This window comes from Rhincodon typus, chromosome 18 (assembly GCF_021869965.1).
Source record: "Rhincodon typus isolate 14 chromosome 18, sRhiTyp1.1, whole genome shotgun sequence".
In the NCBI taxonomy this organism is placed as follows: Eukaryota; Metazoa; Chordata; class Chondrichthyes; order Orectolobiformes; family Rhincodontidae; genus Rhincodon; species Rhincodon typus.
In genome coordinates this window covers 35,825,821-35,849,539 of record NC_063349.1, presented here as the reverse complement: position 1 = coordinate 35,849,539, position 23,719 = coordinate 35,825,821, and the positions used below count along the sequence as shown (strand labels likewise).

General features: G+C 39.0%; 1 protein-coding gene across 2 annotated transcripts in view; it reads right to left on the bottom strand.

Moving 5' to 3' along the window:
* grip1 (glutamate receptor interacting protein 1) overlaps positions 1–23,719 on the bottom strand; it is a 219,704-nt gene that overhangs the window by 8,226 nt on the left and 187,759 nt on the right. For both annotated transcript variants that reach the window (XM_048607854.1, XM_048607853.1), the window contains exons 16-18: positions 18,475–18,619; positions 17,432–17,571; positions 16,613–16,798 (exon numbers count right to left, since the gene is read on the bottom strand). In XM_048607854.1, coding sequence (XP_048463811.1) covers positions 16,613–16,798; positions 17,432–17,571; positions 18,475–18,619 — 471 coding nt within the window. The remainder of the gene's footprint in view (positions 1–16,612; positions 16,799–17,431; positions 17,572–18,474; positions 18,620–23,719) is intronic.

The window sequence follows — 23,719 nt, the reverse complement described above, 5'->3', positions numbered from 1 at the left end:
TCCACACTCCCCTCCAGCTCCACCACACCCGGCACTTCTCCCTGCAACCCTGTGTTCATCCAGCCCTGCACCTTGTTGTCTAGGTACTTCAGGACCTCGCAGTAGAAATCAATTTAAAAACATCAACTTGAAATGGTGTACATTCTTAAATGGCTGTTCATAAACAAAGTAACCTTTAAAAATAATTTAAAAATACAGAAGAAATAAAACATAAATGCAATTACGGTGGGTACACTTTAAAAAACACTCAGTTGATCAAGTTTTAAAGGACTAGACTCCATCTAGTGGCAGAAACTGGAAGTACGATGCATACCGATCGATGTCTGCCACTGGATAGAGGCTGGGACTTCAGAGCAAGCTCAGAAATGGCAGCCATCAGAGAAAGGGACATAGGATACATTAGGCATAACGCAAGCTGCGGGAAGGTATCGATAGAAAGACAGTCTGAGGGCTGGAGGCAGGAACTGGAGGAAGGCCTGCGGGAATTCAGGAGCAAATCAGGATGAAGAAAGAAGGTCTTGAAGGCAGGGACAGCACACAACATGAAGTCTGTGGCAAATATGATACCAAACTCCTAACGTTAAACAAATACATTATCACTACTGTATTAATAATGCCAACGTTAACCAAGTCAACTTTAAATGAGAAAGGGACTTTGATGTGAAATAGCGTGTGGATAATAATGTCACAGCATGCACAATTTGGTCACAAGTTACTACCAAATTATATTTAATAAAAACATTTTATATAGTGAGGCATATCTTCCGTCATTTCTTGGTTAATATATGCAAACCACGTGGAGTTGTCAAAGATTATTGGTGTTCATTGTGCACAACACTGAGATGTGACGTACCCATTTATGAATTGAAAAGCAATGCCTCATATGCAATTGGTAGCAAAATTATAAGCAGTACATGATATAGAGAACGTGCTTTGCAATCAAGATTTATCCACAAAGCAAGAAACTTTGAACAATATGATGACAGGAAAGCACTGAAGGAAATGCAATAACCTGGGTGGGATGTTTGATCAATCAAAACACATTTCAAGCTTCAAGCAGATACGATTTTAGATAAGTTGTCTAGTCTATATTCATAATGACAGGTTCCTGAAAAAGTATGAGATTTACTATTAACTGAGGATCACTTTTTTGACGATCGATGTCTAACTGAATACTTGAAATTTAAATGAGCTTTCCAACTGTCATAATTCATTATGGGAGGAAATGTGAAGATGCCCAATTGAAAATTATTAATAGCAATAAATTATTTAAACAGATTAAGGTTAATTACCTCATCCAGCCAGGCTTTCTATAATGCTGGTACTGGGATTAAAGTCTGTTGTCTACAATAAATAGGCAGCTATTACATTTATTACATAGTATCATATCTTTTTAGCTTTTCATAGAAAAAAATTGATATTTGTCAAATATACAGTACAGGAGGTCAAGGGCCTGTTACCTCAGTTAGTTGAATGGCTGGTTTGCGATGCAGAGATACACCAACAGAATTGGTTCATTTCCCACTCTGGCTGAGGTTACCACGAAGGACTGTCCTTCTTAACCTCTCCTCTCACCATGAGGCAATGGTGATCCTCAAATTAAATCATCACCAGTTGTCTCTCTCGAATGAGAGAGCAGCCCTCTATGATGATGGCGGCTTTACCTTTTACCTTTAAGGAGGCCATTTAACCCACTATGTCTGTGCTGGCTCTTTCCAAGATTTATCCAATTAGTCCCATTTTCTCATTGTTTCTCAAAACCCTACAAATGTTTTCCTTTTCGGTATAGATCTATTTTCCTTTACCTTATTGACGTGCGCTACCCTACTCTACCTGAGGTCTGATGATTCATAAAGGTTCAACACAATTTGTCTGCTTTTGTAATCTATTGTACCTTTTGCTCATTGTAAAATTGTACCCTTATTTTATATTAAATTGTATAGATTCCAGTAAATTCATATATAATGCAAAACTATATTTCATTTCCTCATTTTGCTTATATTTTTCATATATATCAACTCCTTTCTCCAATCTGTCGATAAGCGCACTGACGTTAGGCTAGAATTCTACATTAAGCTGTTTTTTTCTGGCAACATAAATGGAGCAATTGAAGGGTTAGAATTAAAATCATTTTGCCTTCCAACAGTAATTCAAAATAATGAATGTACTATTCTTCCGACAATAATGGGCCATCATTGACTTTTAACTTCTGCCTGTGTCTTAACACAGAGTCTAAGCAAAAATCTGCTCCAGCAGTTTTCTGTTTAGACAGCCTGTATTTATATGCTGACCTGATATTCCGTAGTGCACCCCTGGAATGAGCTTTGGCTTTTTTAAAACATGGATTAATGTTGTCCAATCAGAGTAGGTTACAATGAAACTTTCTATCTCTCATATGATCAACTTAATTTATATCCCGTTATCCGTGATACATTGCCAGGGTAGAAGAATCATTCAGAACTGGGTGATGTAATCAAAAATATGACCACCAGGAGAAAGAAATGAGTCCTTTTATTTCACCTGTCACTTTTTTCTCTTTCAATAACCTCAATACATATTTAAATTACCAAGCCACTGAAGTCAGTTATTTAAAGTGAATTTGGAAAGTAGAGTACAAAATGCTTACAAGTGTTTGCCCCCATTGACTGATCTATTATTCAGACAGCCAACCACTGGGGTCACTATGACCTCTATGTAAGTTGATCATCACATGACCTATTACTTTTGATTTGGACTTATTGAGTTAGAAATTTGCTAGTCTCTGATATACTGATGCACCTATGGGCTCAGAACAGACTCATTTTCAAAAACAGTAAGCAGTGAGTTACCAGGAAGTCACTTATAACATCTGACAGATTTAATTCAAAGATCCCTCCTAAGGTTTAGAAACTTCTCAATATTTAATTGGTTCCGGATAATTCTTTTTGTTGTGTTTTCTGATAGGATAGCTACTCCCTTCTGGTATAGTTGTCTAGAATTATGTGATAACTACATTTTCAGAAAAATTTTGAGCAGGTTCTCCAAACTGCTTCTGTACAATCTCCAGAGTCTACGTTCATTTTATCAGGATAATTATGTAGCTTTTGCATCTTTTTAGCATATTAGTTATTTTAAGCTTTTAAGTATCTTAAGGATTTGTCTTCTAGTTGATTCATCTTGTGTAAACTTGGCAGGGTGATTGGGAAGAAATGCCATAAGCATAATAATCTTATTGATTCCATTTTGAGAATAAATTAGTCATCAGAACAAATGCTAGGAATGCTAGACGTAATGCTAATTACATTGAGAAGATTTATACGAATGAAAATAAAATTTCTTCACTAGTCACAGGAGACTACAGGCCTAGAGACAGCTTGCTAAGGGAAGGGGCATTAAGATGCATTATCTGGAAATTAGAAAAGACTTGAACGCAATGTGCAAGTGATCTGGTATGTACAAATGCTACTGCTATATTGATTGGAACTAATCTGGATTTCAACAGGGCAGGGTAAAATAACCGATCTGAGCAAGGCTGAAATCTGCGCAGAGAGTTTGGTGAATAAAAGTGAGAAATTTACATTGAAGACTAAAAGATACGAAGATTGTGTTTTTGACACTCGGTCATCCAGTCTCAATCTTTAGTCTTAACTTCTATTATAACTAACTTTTGTTTACTTTTAAAACTAGTACTTATAGGTTATCTCTGAAATATCAAAAATCTTCTCCGACAGAAAAATGTTCCTGAAGTCCCAGTACTACAATAAAGATTCCCCATGCCAACCTCACATGCCAGTCTCTCCACCTCCCAAACCATAATGTATTCTTTTTTTAAAAATCTGTTTATTTTGTGGGATATGGGCTTCACTGGCTGGCCAGCATTTCTTGCCCATCCCTAGTTGCCCTTGAGAAGGTGGTGGGGAGCTGCCTTCTTGAACCAGTGCAGTCCACCTGCTGTGGGTTGACCCACAATGCCCTTAGGGAGGGAATTCCAGGATTTTGACACAGTGACAGTGAAGAAATGACGATATATTTTCAGGTCAGGATGGCGAGTGACTTGGAGGGGAACTTGGAGGTGGTGGTGTTCCCATATGTCTGCTGCCCTTGTCCCTTTAGATGGAAGTGGTCGTGGGTTTGGCAGGTGCTGTCTTGAGGATCTTTGGTAAATTCCTGTGTGCATCTTGTAGATAGTACACACTGCTGCTACTGAGTGTCAGTGATGGAGAGAATGGATGCTTGTGGATGCAGTGCCAATCAAGCAGGCTGCTTTGTCCTTTGAGTGTTGTTGGGGCTGCACTCATCCAGGCAAGTGGGGAGTATTCCAACACACTCCTGACTTATGCCTTGTAGATGGTGGACAGGTCAGGACTTGAGTTACTTGCCGCAGTATTCCTAGCCTCTGACGTGTTCTTGTAGCCACTGCATTATCTGGGGAGTCCAGTCGAGCTTCTGATCAATGATAACTACCAGGATGTTAATAGTGGGGGTTTCAGTGATGGCAAATCATTGAATGTCCTGCTATCATCTCTCGCTGACTCCTAATTTCCTGGCCCCTTCATCCTCATTTCCTTTCTCCCTCTTTTTGTTCCCCTATTCTGAATTCTCGTACTATCCCAATCTCCACTGTAGGATTTCAGGAACATTGGGAACTCAACATGAAAGACAGCTACATCTGATAACCCCATGGATACGTGACATAACACAGGTTACTGTTAGCAATCAGGAACAGGAGTTCCAACTGAGTCTTCCTTTTCCTATAGTCGAACAAAGATAACATCTAAGAGCCCCTTAATCTACCCCTTGCTGAAACCTATTAACACACATCAGTGTAAGGCTTTCCCTACTGGCTTGGTAACAGTGTAGTGAAGTTCCCCAGTAAGCTATCGCTACCCTAGTTGTTATCTGTTGCTACTGTAGTCTGCTCCAATGTTCCAAACAAAAATAGCCTTTTTTTTGTGTTTTTTTCCCCTCTACAGACAATAACAGACAAGTTAAAGAGAAGAAGGAATTTTCTGCATCATAGATCAATCAAAGACAAATGAATGCTATACCGCTTTGGAAGCAGTGGTAACCCTGTTTCGACAAGCAGGAAGCTGGAAGAACACAGCAGGCCAGGCAGAGTCTGGAGGAAAGGAGCAGTCAATGTTTTAGGTATAACCCTTCCTCAGGACTGGATGTGGGGGCAGATAAAAGAGGGGGTGAGGTGTGGAGGCGCAATGGTGGTGATAGGTGGACACACCCCTACCCCCACATCCAGTCCCGAGGAAGGGACCTGAAACATTGACTGCTCCTTTCCTCCAGATGCTGGCTTGCTGTGTTCTTCCAGCCTCCTGTTTGTCAACCTTGGATCCCAGTATCTGCAGTTTTTTTTGTCTCTAACCAAGTAATCCTGTTTATCTTTGTCTTTTACACAATGCCTGGCTTGGTTACTGAATGATTACACTGGGAAGTTAAATTCCCAGTTTAATATCATTGATTTATAACCAATAAATTAATCCTTGTTACATGAATAGCAAAGCTCTACCATTTGTGTGGTTACACAATGTTTACACACTAACCATTTCATCAGGTGTAATTTAATCTATTTGCAATCACCAGTGTAAGTACAACAGATATACATTAGGGTTTTGTACACTGAATAGCCTATTGCCAATGATCAGACATGTCCTGAACTGCTCATTGTACATTGCAACAGGGTCAAGAACAAATTAGATGTAAATTTCAGTCCCTTTGGAGAAATCATGTTTTCATTTAAGGTATCAATTTGAGTGTGAGATATTTCAACACAAACACTAAGTGGATGGATGTTATATTGTTGTTTCTGCATCTTCACACTTTTCCCTTGGAGACTAACGTGCAGTAGCAGAACGATTCACAGATTAGTTAATAGTTTGCAACAATCTGACAGGTGTGATGGGAACACTCTTTCCATAGTCATAGTATTGTCCTCCCTACTCATGATTGTTAGTCCTCTGTGGCAGGACAGTTTTATGGATTTTCATAACACAGGAGATGAGTCAACAGGCAAAATATACTGGAGGACATCAAAGTAGAATTAAGAGGCAGAGCTGGGTCAAAACTGTTTGAAGCAGAGTTTGAACCTCTGAACTTATGAAACAGGGAGGACTTTTATCAATGAACCAAAGCCTCCAGATTAAAAGACAAATGTAACTGGAGTTGGCCATTCAGCCTTTTGAGCTTGCTATAATCAGTCAGCAAAAATTGGCCAATTTTCTACCCCAAAGCCAACTTCCCTGGTTATCCATATATCCCTTAATTCTCTTGGTTTCAAAAATTTATTGATTTCCATCTTGAATTTAGTCACTGATGAACAATTCACAACTCTCTGGGGTAAAAATTTCAAAAAGATTTGATACCATTTGAGTGGCGAAATTTCTTCTTAGCTCAGTTCTAAGTGACCAACTCCTTATTCTGACACTGTGACCCCGAATCCAAGACTCCCATGACAATGGAAACATCCTCCCAGCATCAACTCCATTGAGCCCATGAAGAATTTGGTATACTTGAATGAGAACACCTTTCGTTCTTTTAAACTTTGGGGAATATAGGCTGAATCTACTCAAATCAATTCCCAGAGGACAACCCCCTTGTCCTAGGAATCGGTCTTTGTCATACTTCTCCCCAAGGCACATATGTGTTGCCTGAGATAAGGAGAGCAAAACAGTACTCAGTGCTGCCGCTATGGTCTCAGGCAAGTATTATAGTAAGAATTCTTTACTCCTAAACCTCACTCCTTTGCAGCAAAAGCTGATATATTTGCTTTCTTAATTGCTTGACATACTTGCATCACAACTTTCTATGATTCATGTACAAAGACAATCCATTTGCACCAATTAAAAGATGATTCTGCTTTTCTATTTTTCCTTCTTAAATAGATAACTTCATGTTTTCCCATATTATATTCCATCTGCAAGTTCTGTGTAGCCTTTTCAGTCTGTTTGCACCCCCTCACAGCTAGCATTCCCACCCAACATCACTGAGCTTGGATACATTATACTAGGTACCTTCATCAAAGTCATCAATATGAAATGTAAATTGGTTAAGGTCAGAGTAATATAGTACAGGAACAGACCCCTTGGTCCAACTCGTCCATGCTGACTAGGTTTTCCAAACTACTCCCATTTCCTGCATTTGACCCATATCCCTCTAAACCTTTCCTATTCATGTACCTGTCCAAATATGTTTTAAATGTTTTAACTGTACCTGCATCAGAAATTGATATTTGAAAAGCACTTCATATTCAACAGAGTTGGCCCTGGAGTTCTGATAAAGGAGAACACAATCACACTTTTGCAAATATTTTCACAGTTCGACAGTGTAAAGCAAGTCAAATGAATTATTGCCAAGGTATGATATTCCAGGAAGCAGTGCAACAGACCTTGAGAGAGTACAGTATGATCTAACAACACAAATCCCATCAGAGACCTAACTGATGTGGGGATTCAGATATAAATCATAGAATCCCTACAGTGTAGAAGCAGGCCATTCAGCCCTTTGAGTCCACGTCGACCCTCTGAAGAGCATCCCACTTAGACCAACCCTCCTACCTTGTGCCTATAACCTTACATTTCCTGTGGCTAATCCACCTAGCCTACCCATCCCTGGACACCATGGGCAATTTAGCATGGCCAATCCATCTTTGGACTGTAAAAGGAGACCAGAGCACCCAGAGGAAACTCACGCAGACACGGGGAGAACGTGCAAACTCCACACAGTCACCCAAGGGTGGAAATTGAACCCAGTTTCCTGATGCTATAATGATAACCACTGACCCACTGTGCCACCCAGTCATTTGGTATGAAGCCCAAATAATGTGTGTATCATAGTCTGGGTAGTGTTTTTAAAAAGACATTACTCCTTTTCAACATGGATCCTTGAAAAATTTTAGACAGGATTGGTCATGTGTACACGGCTTGGGGTGGAACAAGTAGTATCCAAATTCAGTATCAGGGCAGAATCCACATAATAGTCTGAAAAACCTACAATCTTATCTGACTGAAATATTATTTCCTCTCTGACAGTTATATTGTTTTTATATTCATTTAAAAAATTTTGCAAATGTATATTTACCCTGCCTAATTTATATGTAATAAACATCATGTTTAAAAATTTCAAACTGGTTACATATGGACATTGGCTACTTTTACGAAGGATTTAAAAAAGCTAGGTCAATCAGTCTTTCTGGAACCATGAACTAATCCAGCACGTGTTTGAGAACTTGCAACTTCTCGATTGTTAAAGGAAAGTGGTTTGTATGCTGCTAGAATAACAGTCTGGCAGCATAAACATTCAGAGCCATTATTAGTTGATTTTTGTTTAAAATAATCAAAGGTTTCATTTTACTCAGGAAACTCAGAGATCGGACGCTATTGAACAATTTTGGAAGAGACCTGAAATAAAAACAGAAATTGCTGCAGAAATTGTAACAGGTCTGGCAGCATCTGGAGAGAAAAACAGAGTCACTGCTTCGGAGTTTAGCATGAATCTTTTTCAGAATGGATGTTGCTGACCTGCTGAGTTTCTCCAGCCCTTACTGTTTTTTTTTCCTGTATTTTACTTTGACGTGGAAGAGACCTGACTGGGATCAGCAGCCAAAAAAAAAAATTCAGGGAATAAATTAACTTACTAGAAAGTTACTTTGTGAAACTTCCAGACAAGAGGGCTGTGCTAGAAATCTGAAGATTATCAAAAAACTGAGAAAGCTTTCAGTTTTGTGAATATTTATGATAAAGAAAAACTTCACAGTTCACAGGAAAGTGTTGAACTTAAAGACATGAGACAGAGGAGTAATATCTCTGGATTTGGATTTCTGTAAAGTGATAGCATTAGGGAATATATGAAAACCTCGATTTGCTTTGTGTCCTAGACTTTAAAAAAGAAGTGTTCTGTATTTGGATAGCTTGTTTTGTTACATTTTATTATTTTTTCCTTTTATGTATTATTGTTTTATTCATAAAGAAATTCTGCAGCCTTGCAAGCTTATGTTCCAATGAATGACTACTATGTTAAAATAAAAAAAAACATAGGATTCGTCAAACTAGGCTTCACACTCAAACAAGTTACAGAGACTGGAGGGTTTGAGTTATAAAAAGGTTGGATAGGCTGGGACTTTTCTCCGTGGAGCGTAGGAGGCTGAAGGGTAACCTTACAGAGGTTTATAAAATCATGATGGGTATGCATAGGGTGAATAGTCAAGGCCTTTTCCCAAAGTAGGGCGGTCCAAAACTAGAGGGCAGAGTTTTAAGGTGAGAGGGGAAAGATTTAAAAAGGGACCGGAGGGATACCTTTTTCCACAGAGGGTAGTGCATACATGGAATGAGCTGCCAGAGGAAGTGGTAGAGACGAGTACAATTTCAACATTTAAAAGACATTTGGACAGGTATACAGATAGGAAAGGTTTAGAAGAATGTGGGCCAAATGCAGACAAATGGGACTAGTTCAATTTAGGAAACCTGGTCAGCATGGACAGGTTGAGCTAAATGGCCTGTTTCTGTGTAATGCACGACTTATCCAGTAATAAGATACTGTATTTCTTACCCTGATGTATACCTAGCAAGTGTTCTATCAAATCAGTCTTCAAGGTTGGCGTGATAGTAAACCCTGCAAATTAAATGTGTTACAGCATTTAGAAAATATAAAACTGGAAGTTGTACCCTAATTTGGAAAGTGAGCATACAAGAAGTAGTAAACCAAGAACAGCATGGAATGCAACCATAATTAGCAAGGAGATGAGGTTTTAAGTCGTCGGAAGTCATGGGCTCTCAGCAAAGGCCATTATAATTAGGCTGAAAAGACGTGAAAAGCATTTCTAGAGTGTGATTGGGATTGAGTGACATGGTGAGAAGGGCAGCAGGGAGCCTGACATGGTGACTTTCTTTTTGATGATCCATGTTGCTCTGGTTGGATAGATTTGTGTGAAGCATATATGTCATTTTTCAAAAGACAAAAGGGAGATGTACAGAAAAGGAAATGTTGTGGAAAATATAAACGAATAAGTTAAAACAGAAGTAAATAATGAGCTCAAAAACAAATGGTTAAGAAGTCTTAATTTGAGAAAATGCAAATAATTGAATGTTCATTATTCAAATCCCATTGTACATATAAAAGGATCAAACTGAACTGTGATCAGCTTTCTGCCATTTTTACTTACAGCCATAGTCACACAGCACAGAAATAGACCCTTAGGTCCAACTCGACCCCAGCAACCAGATATCCTAAATTAATCTAGAAATTTGCCAGCATTTGGCCCATATCCCTTTAAACCCTTCCTATTCATGTACCCATCCAGACACCTTTTAAATGTTGCAATTGTACCAGCCTGCACCACTTCCTCTGGCAGCTCATTCCATATATGCACCACCCTCTGCATGAAAAAGTTGTCACTTTGGTCCCTTTTATATCTTAGCCCTCTCACCTTAAACCTATGCCCTCCAGTTTTGGACTCCCCTACACCGGGAAAAAAAAACATGTTGGCTATTCACCATATCCACCCACCTCATGGTTTTATAAACTTCTATTATGTCACCCCTCAGCCTCTGAGGCTCCAGGGAAAATAGCCCCAACCAATTCAGCCTCTCCATATAGGTCAAACCCTCCAACCCAGCAACATCCTCGTAAATCTTTTCTGAATCCTTTCAAGTTTAATAATATCTTTCCTATAGCAGGGAGACCAGAACTGAATGCAATATTCCAACAGTCGCCTAACCAATGTCCTGTACAGTCACAATATGACATCCCAACTCCTATACTCAATGCACTGACCAATAAAGGCAAGTGTACCAAACACCTTCTTCACTACCCTGTCTATCTGTGACTCGACCTTAAGGAACTATGAACCTGCACCCCAAGGTCTCTGTTCGCTAACACTTCCCAGGACCTTACCATTAAGTGTATAAGTCCTGCCCTGATTTGCCTTACCAAAATGCAGCACCTCACATTCATCTAAATTTAATTCCATCTGCCACTCCTTGGCCCATTGGCCCATCTGATCAAGGTGCCTTTGTAGTTTGAGATAACCTTCTTTACTGTACACTTCACCACCAATTTTGGTGTGATCTGCAAGCTTACTGAGCATTCCTCCTATATGCACATCCAAATCATTTATATCAATGACAAGAAGCATTGGACCTGGCTCCAATCTTTGTGGCTTGACATACCAATCCTTCCAATCTCATTGCTAATTTGGATCTTAAACAAAAAGTTGAATACAATAGGAATGCTGGTAACCATCCTCAACAAAATGTCAATGTTATTAAGAAATTATTTTATATACTCATACCAGTGGAGGGACATTCCTGCTGTGAAATTGAATAATTCCTCAGGTCTTACTTAAACACCCACATGTCTATTTTAGTAAAAACCAAACTTAATATTTTCCCCTCCCCAAAATTCTTCAAACTTTAAACGAAAAAGGCATATCCTACTACCCAACCCTATTTCCCATAGTATTGATGCATAAAAAAACTTTACGGATGAAATTATATACAATGTGCACTGTTACATCATCAAGATTTGTACAAAGACCATCCAAGTGTCTTTCATGTTAACGATACCTTCATTCTAGCTATGCTGAACTACATTAAACGTGCATCTCAGAGATTAAAGGAAAATATACTAAGAAACAATTTTTTTGTAATATACTATAGAGTTACTTTCTGACAATCCTTAATATTATGCTTCAAAACAACTTCTTGAAAATGCAATCTGACTCTCAAACACATTCTGGATAATGATATACAGTATTAGGCATATAAACTAAAGTCAGCCCTTGTTTAAATTATACAGCATCACAGAATATAGTGCAGTCACCTCTCAAGTATCTATAATCGTATATAATTAGATCTGCTGACTCCATGGTTGTCAAATTAAAACCAATAATTTTCCTTGAAAGATAAACTTCAAAATTAATAAATGCAAAACAATACAGAGAGAGAACATAAGTTACTGTCCTGTTGAACCAGCTCTGCCATTCAAAAAGGTTACAGTTGAACATTTATGTAACTTCACTTTCCCAGCTAATTCCCACTACTACGACTCCTTGATAGCCCATAATTTATTGATCTGCCTTGAATATATTCAAGAGTAGAAACAACACTGAGCATCAATAAGCAAAATAGGGTAGTGAATTCCAAAAATATACAGCCCTCTGCATGCCAACATGATAAGACTTACACAAGCAATCTCCTGCTTCTCTGTACTGGTTTACAAGATTGAATGTAAATTAAACCTTCAGATGCCTTCCTGCACAGACTGACAAGTGACATTCTATAGTACAGAAGGCAGCTAATGATGCATGCAAACTCATTTTTGTATTTATAATTTGCAAACAGTTCTGTTTACTGATTTATTGAAATACTTCATTTGTTTTTTCTACAGTGATTTCACAGACTAGGGATTGTTTTTTAAATTATTACAAATTTTGCTTTTGACCTAAATGAGCATACTTAGTCACAAATGATTTCACCCAAATTGTTTACTGGAATTCAGCAAAGCAATAACACATGAATATATGGTCATAACTGGGTTTTGTCATTAGGCAGTGTGGAGTTTTGGAGAATTGTTCAGTTGGCATTCCCCTTTAAATAGCCTACTAATAAAGGTCGGAGGTCAATAATAGAGACACAGCTCCAAATCTGAGCAAGTCTCTTGCTTTGTGCGGATGATTATTTTTATTTCCTATTACTTTACATCTGCTTAAAAAGTTCGAGCCATTTGTGATGTCTGTACACTGGATACAAGCTACAAATGAAGTTTGTGTTCAAAAAACCCTTTTGAAAAGAAAAGTAATTCTCAGGGGGTAGCAATGTTTCTGAATAAAAGTGAGAACTATTTGAAGACTGAAGTGCTGTATCACCTCCATCTATCTTCCACAGTCATTTTAAAGGGATCTTTGCCAACATGGCCAGCACGTATTCAGCAATGGTTTCTTCTTCCATCCTCAAGTCAGTCACCACAGCAATACCAAAACGCCTGAAATTGGGGTCGCCTTCTTTCTTTAGTTTAATTTAGCCCCTAAGCAACAGTGTCAATGAGAATCAGGTCAGCTTTACATGCATGCTGACAATAGCCACCTCGATTACTCTGCTAGCACCCCTGATTCTATGATCACTTACGAACTTTATCTAATACGGAATACCAGCTCCCAATCTCAGGCTACATCACAGACACTAAATCTAGCATTTGCTTACTTCACATGTAGGTTAACACCACGTACGGAGGGACTGTCCTTTGAGGAGATGTTGACTAGATTGGTCCTGTACTCATTGAAATATAGAAGAATGAGAGGTGACCTTTTGAAACATAAAAGATTCTTATGGGACTTGACAGGGTAAGATGTGGAAACATTGCCCCTTGTGGGACAGTCTGGGAACAGAGAGTATAATCTCAGAATAAGACTTGTACATTTGAAACAGAGATGAGGAGGAATTTCATTCCTCAGAGATAAAATGCATCTGTGGAATTCTTTACTTCAGAGACCCTTGATGCTGGGTCATTAAGTATATTCAAGGCTGAAATCGACAAGTTTTTAAATGAGTAAGGAATCAGGAGTTAGGTGGAAAAGGCAGGAAAGTGGAGTTGAGGATCATTAGATCAGCCATCATCTCATTGAACAGCAGAGCAGACTTGATGGGCTTAAAAGCTTACTTCTACTTCTATGCTTTATGATCATATGGACTCAGGTTTTTGTATCTGATTTTTTTTATGTCCAACTTCATGACATATATGATGACACTTTATCCAACTGAATACTGGCTTAACTAAAACTACCTTATTCATCTCCAGCCAAAAGATTCCACATCCTTTTCCTAGTTCCTATGACCTAGCTGTTCACTTGAAGTAAACTGAATAGTTTGCAATCTTTATCATCCTTCTGATCCAGTAGCCTATTCAACAGAAAGACTGTTTATACTATTCTTAGCTTTATATCACCTCTCCTGGCACCATAGTCTCATTCTCAATGCCCTCTTCCCAGACCCAAAAAAGGGACGTAAAAAGTCCAGCTGGCAAATTCAGCATTTCCCAAGAATTCATTTTGCAAAAAACATTGTTACTCCAGATGCGCTCACTCCCTAGCAATCTCCTGAGCGAGGCAAACAATGGGAACAATATCTCTGTCCATCAATCCACCATGAAACTACATAAGGGTAATGAGACAGGTTTAATTAATGATTTCAGACTAGGTAGCATTGACCAGTAGTTCTGAGGAAGGGTCACCGGACCCGAAACGTTTTTTTCTTCACAGATGCTGCCAGACCTGCTGAGCTTTTCCAGCAACTTTGCTTTTGTAGCAGTGACCAAAATTTGATTGAAAGGGAGAATTTTGGGTCTTGTATTTTATATTTAATAAGGTCAATTATTTGGCATCAAAGCTGAGCCAGGTGAACTGGCATACCAGGCGATGAGATAGATCAATAGAGAAAGAGTGGCAAACATTTAAGGAAATATTTCAGAATACTCAGAATACGTAAATTCCTACTATAAAGGAGCCTGCACATTCAGGGTTAACTGAAGTAGTTAGGGAAAGCATCAAACTTAAGGAAAAAGTATTTAACTGTGCAAAGATAACAGGTCAGATAATTGGACAGAATATAAAGAACAATAAAGAATTACTAAGAAGTCAATCAGGAGAAAGAAATTAGAGTATGGGAGGAAACTAACTATGAATATGAAAACAGATAACAAGAGTTTCAACCAGTATTTAAACAAGAAAAGAGTAAGTAAAGTGAACGCTGGTCCTCGATAGAGTGAGAAAGGAGAGTTAATAGTAGGTAACAAGGAAATCCCAAATGAAATGAACAAATATTTTACTTCTGTAATCACTATAGAGGATACAAAAAAAAAGGAAGAGCTTTAAATCAGGAGGTGGAAGGGAGAGAGAAACTTAGTGAAAATATAATCATGAGGGAAATGGTACCAAGCAAACTACAGGCTGTGGGCTGACAAATCTTGGATCTAGCTGGCCTTATCTTAAAAGAAATGGCTAAAGAGGCAGTAGATGCATTGGTTTTAATTTCCAAAATTCCTTAGATTCTGGAAACATTCTATCAAACCGAGAAGTAGCAAATATCACCCACTCTTCAAGAAGAAAGTGAGACAGGAAACAGGATGCTATAGGTAGTTAGCATGACGCCTGTCAAATGGAAGGTGTTAGAATTGATCATTAAAGAGGCAAAAGCTACACTTAGAAAAATGCAAGGCAATCGGGAATTGTCAGCATTTCAATGGGCTATCATGTTTAACCAATTCTTCTAGTGCTTTGAAGGAATAAAGGATAAGGGTGAGCCTGCAGACATACTGTACTCAAGATTTCCAAAGGGTATTTGACAAGGTGCCATATTAAAGGCAGGAAATAAAAGCTCATGATGTAGATGGTAACATGCTAGAAAGGATAGAGATCAGCTGGCTGGCAGAAAAGAGAATATGCATAAATGGGTCTTTGATTGACAGGATGCGACAAGTGGACTCTTGTAGGGTTTGTGCAATTTATATTAATGACTTAGATGAAGAGGCAGAGGCATGGTAGCTAAATTCACAGATGACACTGAGACAGATAGGTAAGTATGTCGTGATGATATAAGGAAGTTGCAGACAGTTGTAGAAAGGTTGAGTAAATGGGCAATTATCTGGTAAATGGAGTAAGATGTGGGTAAGTGTGAAGTTGTTGACTTTAGTGGGAAGACTAAAACAACAGGACAGCATTGTTTAGATGGAGAATAACTGCAAAACTTTGAGGCACCTGAGTGATTTAGGTGTTATGGTGCATGACTCATGAAAATTTATCAGGCAGGGACGGTACAAAATCAAGGTGGCCATTGGCATGCTATCTTTAACTACAAGTGGAAGTGAACATAAAAATAAGAAGGTTATGCTTTCATTATACAGGGCGTTGGTGAGCCCACATCTTGAATACTGTCTGCAGTCTGGGTCTCCTTTTTAAAGGGAAAATGGTTCATTAGAGACAATTCAGAAGAGACTCAGTAGATCGATGCCTGGAATGATTGGGTTGTCTTATTAGGATAAGTTGAGGAGATTGGGCTTGCTTCCTCTGGGGTTTAAAAAGAGTGAGGGGTGATTGATTGAAGTGTAGAAGATCCTAAATAGTTTGGACAAGGTGGATGTGGAAAGGACATTTTCTTTTGTGTGTCAGTCCACAACTAGGGGAACTAATTTTAAAATTAGGCGTTGGCCTTTTAGTTCAGAAATGGGGAGAATTTTTTTTCTCTCAGCGAGTTGTGAGACTTTAGAACTCTGCCTCAGAGGTGGTGGCAGTGGGGTCATTGAAATATTTAAGTCAAAAGGTGGCTAGATTCTTGTTCAGCAGGGATATCAGGGGTTAAATCAGGGGTAGATGGAAATGTGCAATGCAAAACACAAACAGATCAGCCTTGATCTTATTGAATGGCAAAACAACTTGAGGGGAAAAAGTGGTCTACTTTTGCTCCTATATCATGTCACAATTTTATCTGTAAATCCAAGTTTGGTGAAGACTTTCCTAAAAGCATCTTGATTTAATGTATCAAAAGCTTTTAAAGCATAGGCAATAAATGCTGGATTTGCCAGCGACATCAACTTCTCATGAACAATTAACAAAATACAATTCAAACTTATCTGTTACCTTGACTTCCATAGCCTGTGTCTATGCCTGACCCATCCCAGGATTCCACTGCACTATCCACACTGGGGATCGTAGCAGAGTACATCTCACAGAGCTTGACAGGCTTCTGTACAGTGGGAATTTCATCTTCAACATCACTCAATTCACTCAGCCGACCAGAAACTGATGATTTTTTAGGACTGGATACTGTAAAAACAAAGACAACCAAAATCGTATCCAAAAATCAAAGAATATTTCTTTTCTAAAAAAAAAATCAGCCATCTGGTGTGGCGCTTATACTTCTCAAGGACCCGATTTAAATCCAGCCACAAATTATGGTACAAAACCCGCCCTCTTTGCTTGGAGTTAGTTTGGCTACAGCTTCAGAAAAAAAATCAACTGTCTGTACCTTGGATCTATTTGGGAGCCTTTGAGTAGACAGTCCCCAAAAGTCGTAGAAGAAGCTAACAATTTTAACATAAACCAGGTTACTATTCATGTAACGAAAACAGAAATTGCTAGAGAACCTCAGCAAGTCCAGCAGCACCTGTGGAGAGAAAGCAGAGTTAATGTTTTGGGTCCAGTGAACCTTCTTTGGAAGGGTCTTCTGAAGAAGGGTCACTGGACCCAAAATGGTAACTCTGCTTTCTCTCCACAAATCCTACCAGACCTGCTGAGGTTCTCCAGTGATTTCTTTTTGTTTCAGATTTCCAGCATCTGCACTTCTTTGTTTTATTTAACTCTTCATGTAACCCGGATTTTCATATTTCCTAAATTAAAATAGAAGTTTGAATGTCAACTCATTCAAAAAAACATGAATGCAGCAAGTTAAGTCCTTACCATCAAGCTGTTTTTTAATTTTCAGTGTGACAGTCTCTCCTGCCATCTGTAAGAGATGAATAGCCTCACTTAGGGGTTTACCCTTCAGGCTACTGCTGTTTATAGCCAAGATTCTGTCTCCAATATGGATTGCACCAGTCCTGTAACATAAGACAAAAAAAACTTCATATTCAAGGAAAAAAAAGATTAGAACAGATGGCAAGAAGATTGTTTCATGCTTTATATAATTTTATGTGCAAGGACTGGGTTAGCTTCATATATTTGAGACTGATTTATCACAGCTTTATTGAGCATAAAATTAACAATGCCAGAATGACAATCAAATTCTGTGACAATAAATAACCAGCATGTGAATCACATCTCTGATAATAAATCTAGTCGTCATTTTAGTCTAAACAGGTTTTTTTTGAAGAGAGATGGGGAATACTGTGGGGTCTTCAATAAATCAGATAGACTCACATGCAAACAATTTTCCCAGCATGTTAGAAAATGCTCACTGCTAACTCTTCAATTGTCTATTGATGTGTCCAGTGCAAACACCTAATAAATCACGCATCCATTAAGTAAGCTATTTTCTCCGTCTTGTTAAAACAATCTAAAATACCCGCAATGCTTACAAATATCAAACGCCTATATAGTACACACAGCATTCACATATCAGTACACCACATATCTGGATCAATCATGATGTACAGGAGGTTACAGGCCAAGTATAATTAGAGATTTTAAATATTCAATAAGTCATGGGTTATACATGGTTACAAGGCACTCCCAAATTCCTTGAGATCTGTAAGTTACTCAGTTACATAGTTCACGCACTTGCTTCTCATTCCCAGTTCAGAGAACAGTCTGCTGACTTTATGACTGTTTCCAAAGTCAATCAGTGACTAACTGCTAAATGCAGCCCAGCTGACATTCCTTAACACTCTCTTCTTCCTCTTGGAAAGCGGCAGCATCGAACAAGAGTTTCCCAGACTCAGCTGAGTTCGGAGACTGGGGAGAGCTGTGCATTATTTGCAGAAGGAATAGATTGTGTGCCTTACCTTTCAGCCAAACCTCCTTTTGTTAGGCTCGAGATGACAATTGGGTCAAAAGGCTCTTCAGTGCCCGATATGGTAATTCCTAATGGACCACCATAACGTTTTAACTCCACAGTGTAAATAATTGCCCCAGAGCTCTCTTGTTCATCTAGAATTCAAGGAAAGCATAAATGCTTTTGTACAAAAGCAGCAGGAATGGCGTTGAAAAGATTTATCATTGTACAACTTGAACCAAGAATACTACCAAATGGAGAATCTTATTTACACTGTTAATCTGGTTGCATGTGCCAAGTGCCTTCATTTAAACTTGGAACTGTTTCACATCTTTAGTGTAAAAGGCCCCGCACTATAGTTAATAATTCTCTATACACAAAAAATGTGAACCGCACGTATCCCAATTGTGATTCAAAACATCTCTTGTGAGATTGAGACATACAATTTGCACCATTTGAGATTGTTCTTTCACATATGCAGCATTTCTGATCAAAATTTTAAAACGTCTTATGATATGACTTAAGCAATATAAATAACACAAGAGACCAAAAAACAAAGTAATTTTGATTTAAGGTTACACTGGAAATAAAAGGATGATGATGTATTGAACACTCGACACTGCTGCTTTGAAGGAAGGATCACCAACTGTCATGGAGCTAGGCCAAGTTTAATTGGGCTAATCAGATTAAATTAAGTTGCATTGAATACATCGTTTATTTCAGCAATAATTCATGCCAAATAAAAGCAACAATCGATTAAACTCCATGTGTAATTTCTCTCAAGATGCAATCCCCTGGCGTTTTGCCTGAAACACAAATGTGGCCAACCTGATTCTGTGCTCAGTTAACAGGAGACATATTCATAACATTCAAGGTGCACAGTGAACATAATTTCATATTCCTTTATTCTTTCACAGAAAGTGGGCATCGCTGGCAAGGTCAGCATTTGAAATGGAGTGGTTTGCTGAACCATATCAGAGGGCAGCTGAAAGTCATGCGCACTGCTGGAGATCGACAGTTACATGTAAGCCAGACCAACCAGGATGGCAGATTTCCTTTCCAAAAAAAACAAAAAAAATGAACCAGATGGAAACTTCATGATCCTTTCTCCCTACGTTTGCATCCAAATTGTTAACACAGACCATGAGGACAAGGGGTCCTAGGGCTGAACACTGCAATAGTCCACTGGAAACAACCTTCCAGTCACAAAAACACCCATCAACAATTACCCTTTGTTCCTACCACTGAGCCAATTTTGTATCCAGCTTGCTACATTCCCCTATTCCCCTATTTGAACTAAGGCTGTATGAGATCAGATCTGAGGGGCCCCAATTGGCCCAACTCCTCAGTTTACTCCACTGAAAGACAACTTTTGGATTATTTAGTAATTTAATGCCTCCTTATCTCCGTGGTGTGGCGTGGGGTGGGGTGGGGTGGGGTGGGGTGGGGTGGGGTGGGGTGCTCAGTTGGATGGACGGCTGGTTTTTAATGCAGGCTAATGCCAACAGCATGGGTTCAATCCCCACAACGGCTGAGGTTACAATGAAGGACTTTTTTTCTCAACCTCTTCCCTTGCCTGAGGTGTAGTGACCTTCAAATGAAACCACCACCAGTCACCTTTCCCTAAAGAAAGAGCAGTTTTACGGTCCAGTAGGACTGTGGCAACTTTATTTCATTCCTTCCAACCTATTCCTTACTGGATAATAATACAATCAGCTGTCAAATAACAACCCAACAGTCAAATCCCTAAGGTGTTCAGAGATGAAACTGGGAAAATAGCTATGGGCATGGTGCTTATAATCACAGTGCATTACTGTAGCAATTACATTCAAAAAAATCACTTTCAGACAGACAAATTTGTTGCGTTCCCCATTCCCCCCCCCCCCCCCCCCCCCCAAAAAAAAGATCACCTCCCAATGCAATTTGTCTCTGGCTACAACCCTCCACCAGCAGTTTGCATGTGTCTGTTGGATAGGATCAGTGGGTCTAGCTGGGTGCCAGGCAGAACCTGAGAAACTTTTGTGTAAATGAGCTTCTGCATTGAGGCATGTGGGCATTGTTCACACCTCTCCATTTAAAAAGAAAGTCCAAACCTTCTCCAATCCATCAAAATAAAATTGCTTTGTGTAAAGTAAACCTAGATAAATACGTAGACTGCCATTATACTAAAAACCCCAACAGGTTGCACTTATTGTGTTAAAATGCGCTCAATTTACCTTGGCTCAAGATAATGACTATTCCATGCCTACAGTAAAGGATTAATAATCTTCTGCAATAACTTTTATATTACTGAATAACAAAGCTCTGAAATGATTGTGACACTTAATAATGAAGCATTGACAACAAATTATAGGCTGCTTCTTCAAAGACACTTTGATGAATGAAATAGTGTCACAGTGTATTCCTGTACAAGGCTGTAGACTTGTTCGACGAGCCTGTGTGTTTGGTTGCAGACATCTCCCTGCTAGGTAACACCGTCATGCGCCTCTGGTGAAGCACTGGTGTTCTGTCCAGCTTGTTATTTACATGCCTCAATTTGCTGGAATGGTTGGCATCATTTCCGGGTCTGTTTTTCAATGGTTTGTATATCAGATCCAGTTCAATGTGTTTGTTGATGGAGTTCTGGTTGGAATGCCAGCCCTCCAGGAATTCTCTGGCATATCTCTGTTGGGCTCGTGCTGTTATGGATGTGTTGTCCCAGTCGAATTTGTGCCCTTCTTTGTCCAGGTGAATTGAGACCAGTGCAAACTGGTCATGTCTCTTGGTGGCTAATTGGTGTTCATGTATCCTTATTGCCAGTTTTCTTCCAGTTTGGCCTGTGTAATGTTTTTCACAGTCCTTGCATGGTATTTTATATATTACGTTGTAATCCAGAATTGCACCACGCAGAACAGGAGCACTTATACAGAGTTTTAAAAAGAAAGGGATACCCAAAAAGCACAATCCGCCATTACCTCTGCGACAGACCACAGCAAGAAGACACAACACAGCCAGACACACTAGTCACCCTACCATACATCAGAGACATATCAGAGATGACCACAAGACTACTCAGACCCCTAGATATCAGGGTAGCCCACAAACCAACAACCACCCTGCAACAGCTACTGACTAAAGTAAAGGATCCCATACCCACAACCAATAAAACCAACTTAATATACACAGGAAATCACAGCAGTTCAGGCAGCATCCGTGAAGAGACAGCATGCTAACGTTTTGAGTATAGATGCCTCTTCTCCAGAGCTGTGAAGATTAAATAAATTGGTTCTCATTTAATTTTATGTTCATCCTTTTTGGGGAAAGTCAGACTTCCATTTGACATTTTACCCTAAAACACCTGGGTCAAGAAGTGAAAAACCCACAAGCTTCAGCATGTTTCATTCCATGCCTTATTCATTGGGCTATTTACAGATAAACATATTTAACACAGGGCTAACTTAAGACTGTAGCCTTGGTGATTAAGTCCATTTAAAATCTCAAAACACATTATTTTTGTTTGTGCTAAGCATTAAAAGGTGGATTCTTTCTGCATCACTCAGTGGCAAAACCATCTAGTTTTATTTGTTTGGGTTGAAGTCATTATGCTATGACTGGCTGTTGTTTGAAATATTTGAAAAAAAATTAGGGAGTAAATTTTCACAGGGGCTTTTCCCATTTGTCCACAGCGGCTTCACTAGAAGAGATGTGGAATCCCTGGAAAGGTAAATATGGGTGAGACGTTTCTTAGGTGTCGGTGCAGACTCGATGGGCCAAAAGGCCTCTTCTGTAATATACGATTCTATGATTCTGGTGCTGTGCCACTCATCCAGTATTTCTGTGATTTTGCTGAGGTTACAAAGAATAAGCAGGAAACTTGTGGCAATTCACCTGCATAATTCATCTTTTGGATGAAACATTACAGTGTTTCAGTTATTGTAAAAGGAGCCTTGGCAATTCTCAAAAGGTGAGCAAAGGAGATCTCCTGGTATGACAGCCCACATATCCTTCAATAAACTCCACCAGAAACAGATTTCACTCTTGCTTCTTTGCATACATAATTGAGTAAATATAATTTCTTAGCTGTGAATGCTTTGAGACATCATGAGGATGTGAAATGAGAATTCTTGTAGCATCAATTATAAAAAAAAATCACATAATTTAACTCCAGTTAAGATGATATAGTTACCTAATGAAGGAGTTCTGACTGGTTAGCCAGCACTTCTAACATTGTTAAGTTCTAAATTGTTAAGTAGTGTTATGATTTTCTTCAGCGTTGATAATAATTTAACGAGAAAATTAAACTTCCAGTTAGTAGTTGAAAGGATGACAGATCAAGATACAGCATTTTTAAAATAATATTTACAGCATCAAGGACTAATGACAAACTGCTATTAAAAATACACTTTCATAGGAAACTTATACTTTAAACTAACAAACAGAGTTTGCCCCTTTCTACTTCTAATGACACACAGGCAGCACGGTGGCTCAGTGGTTAGCACTGCTGCCTCACAGCGCCAGGGACCCGGGTTCAATTCCACCCTCAGGTGACTGTCTGTGTGGAGTTTGCACATTCTTCCCGTGATGGTGTGGGTTTCCTCTTGGTGCTCTGGTTTCCTCCCACAGTCCAAAGATGTGCAGGCTAGGTGGATTGACCATGCTAAATTACCCGTAGTGTTCAGGGATGTGTAGATTACGTGGGTGCTCTGAGGGTCAGTGTGGACTTATTGGGCCGAAGGGCCTGTCCCTACACTGGAGGGATTCTATTCTATTCTATACTTGGTCTCATAAGTTGACATCCAATACTCCTGGGACCAATGCAAAATGATGCACAGCTCCTCAGGAGTGTTATTTCTGGCTATTATAAAGTAATAATTATAAAGTGTGAAAAAATTGAAAAAAAAAGCATCGTTTCACACGTTGGGTTGTGTCTCAGTCCAAAGGGAACTAACACCAGTCCTGGAGTAGAAAGGGGCTGATCCAGTGTAACAGATTTCACTTGAACTCTGCTAGAATCATTATCCCAGTAAATCTAATAACTAGGACTGTAGAAAGGACTTTGAACAAGTTGGAGCAGGGGACTGGGGGTTAGGGGGTTCTGGAGAAGGGATACATATGAATTCTTATTAAGCAAAAGGATAGGGCAGCTATTTAAAGTAATGATATTCAGAATACTACAAGGAGGAGCAGAATGTACAAAATTAAAAGATAGCAAAGAAAGTCAAAGGGGAATAAGTGGCAAATTGGCAAAATTAATGGACCTTACTTAAACACTCAGA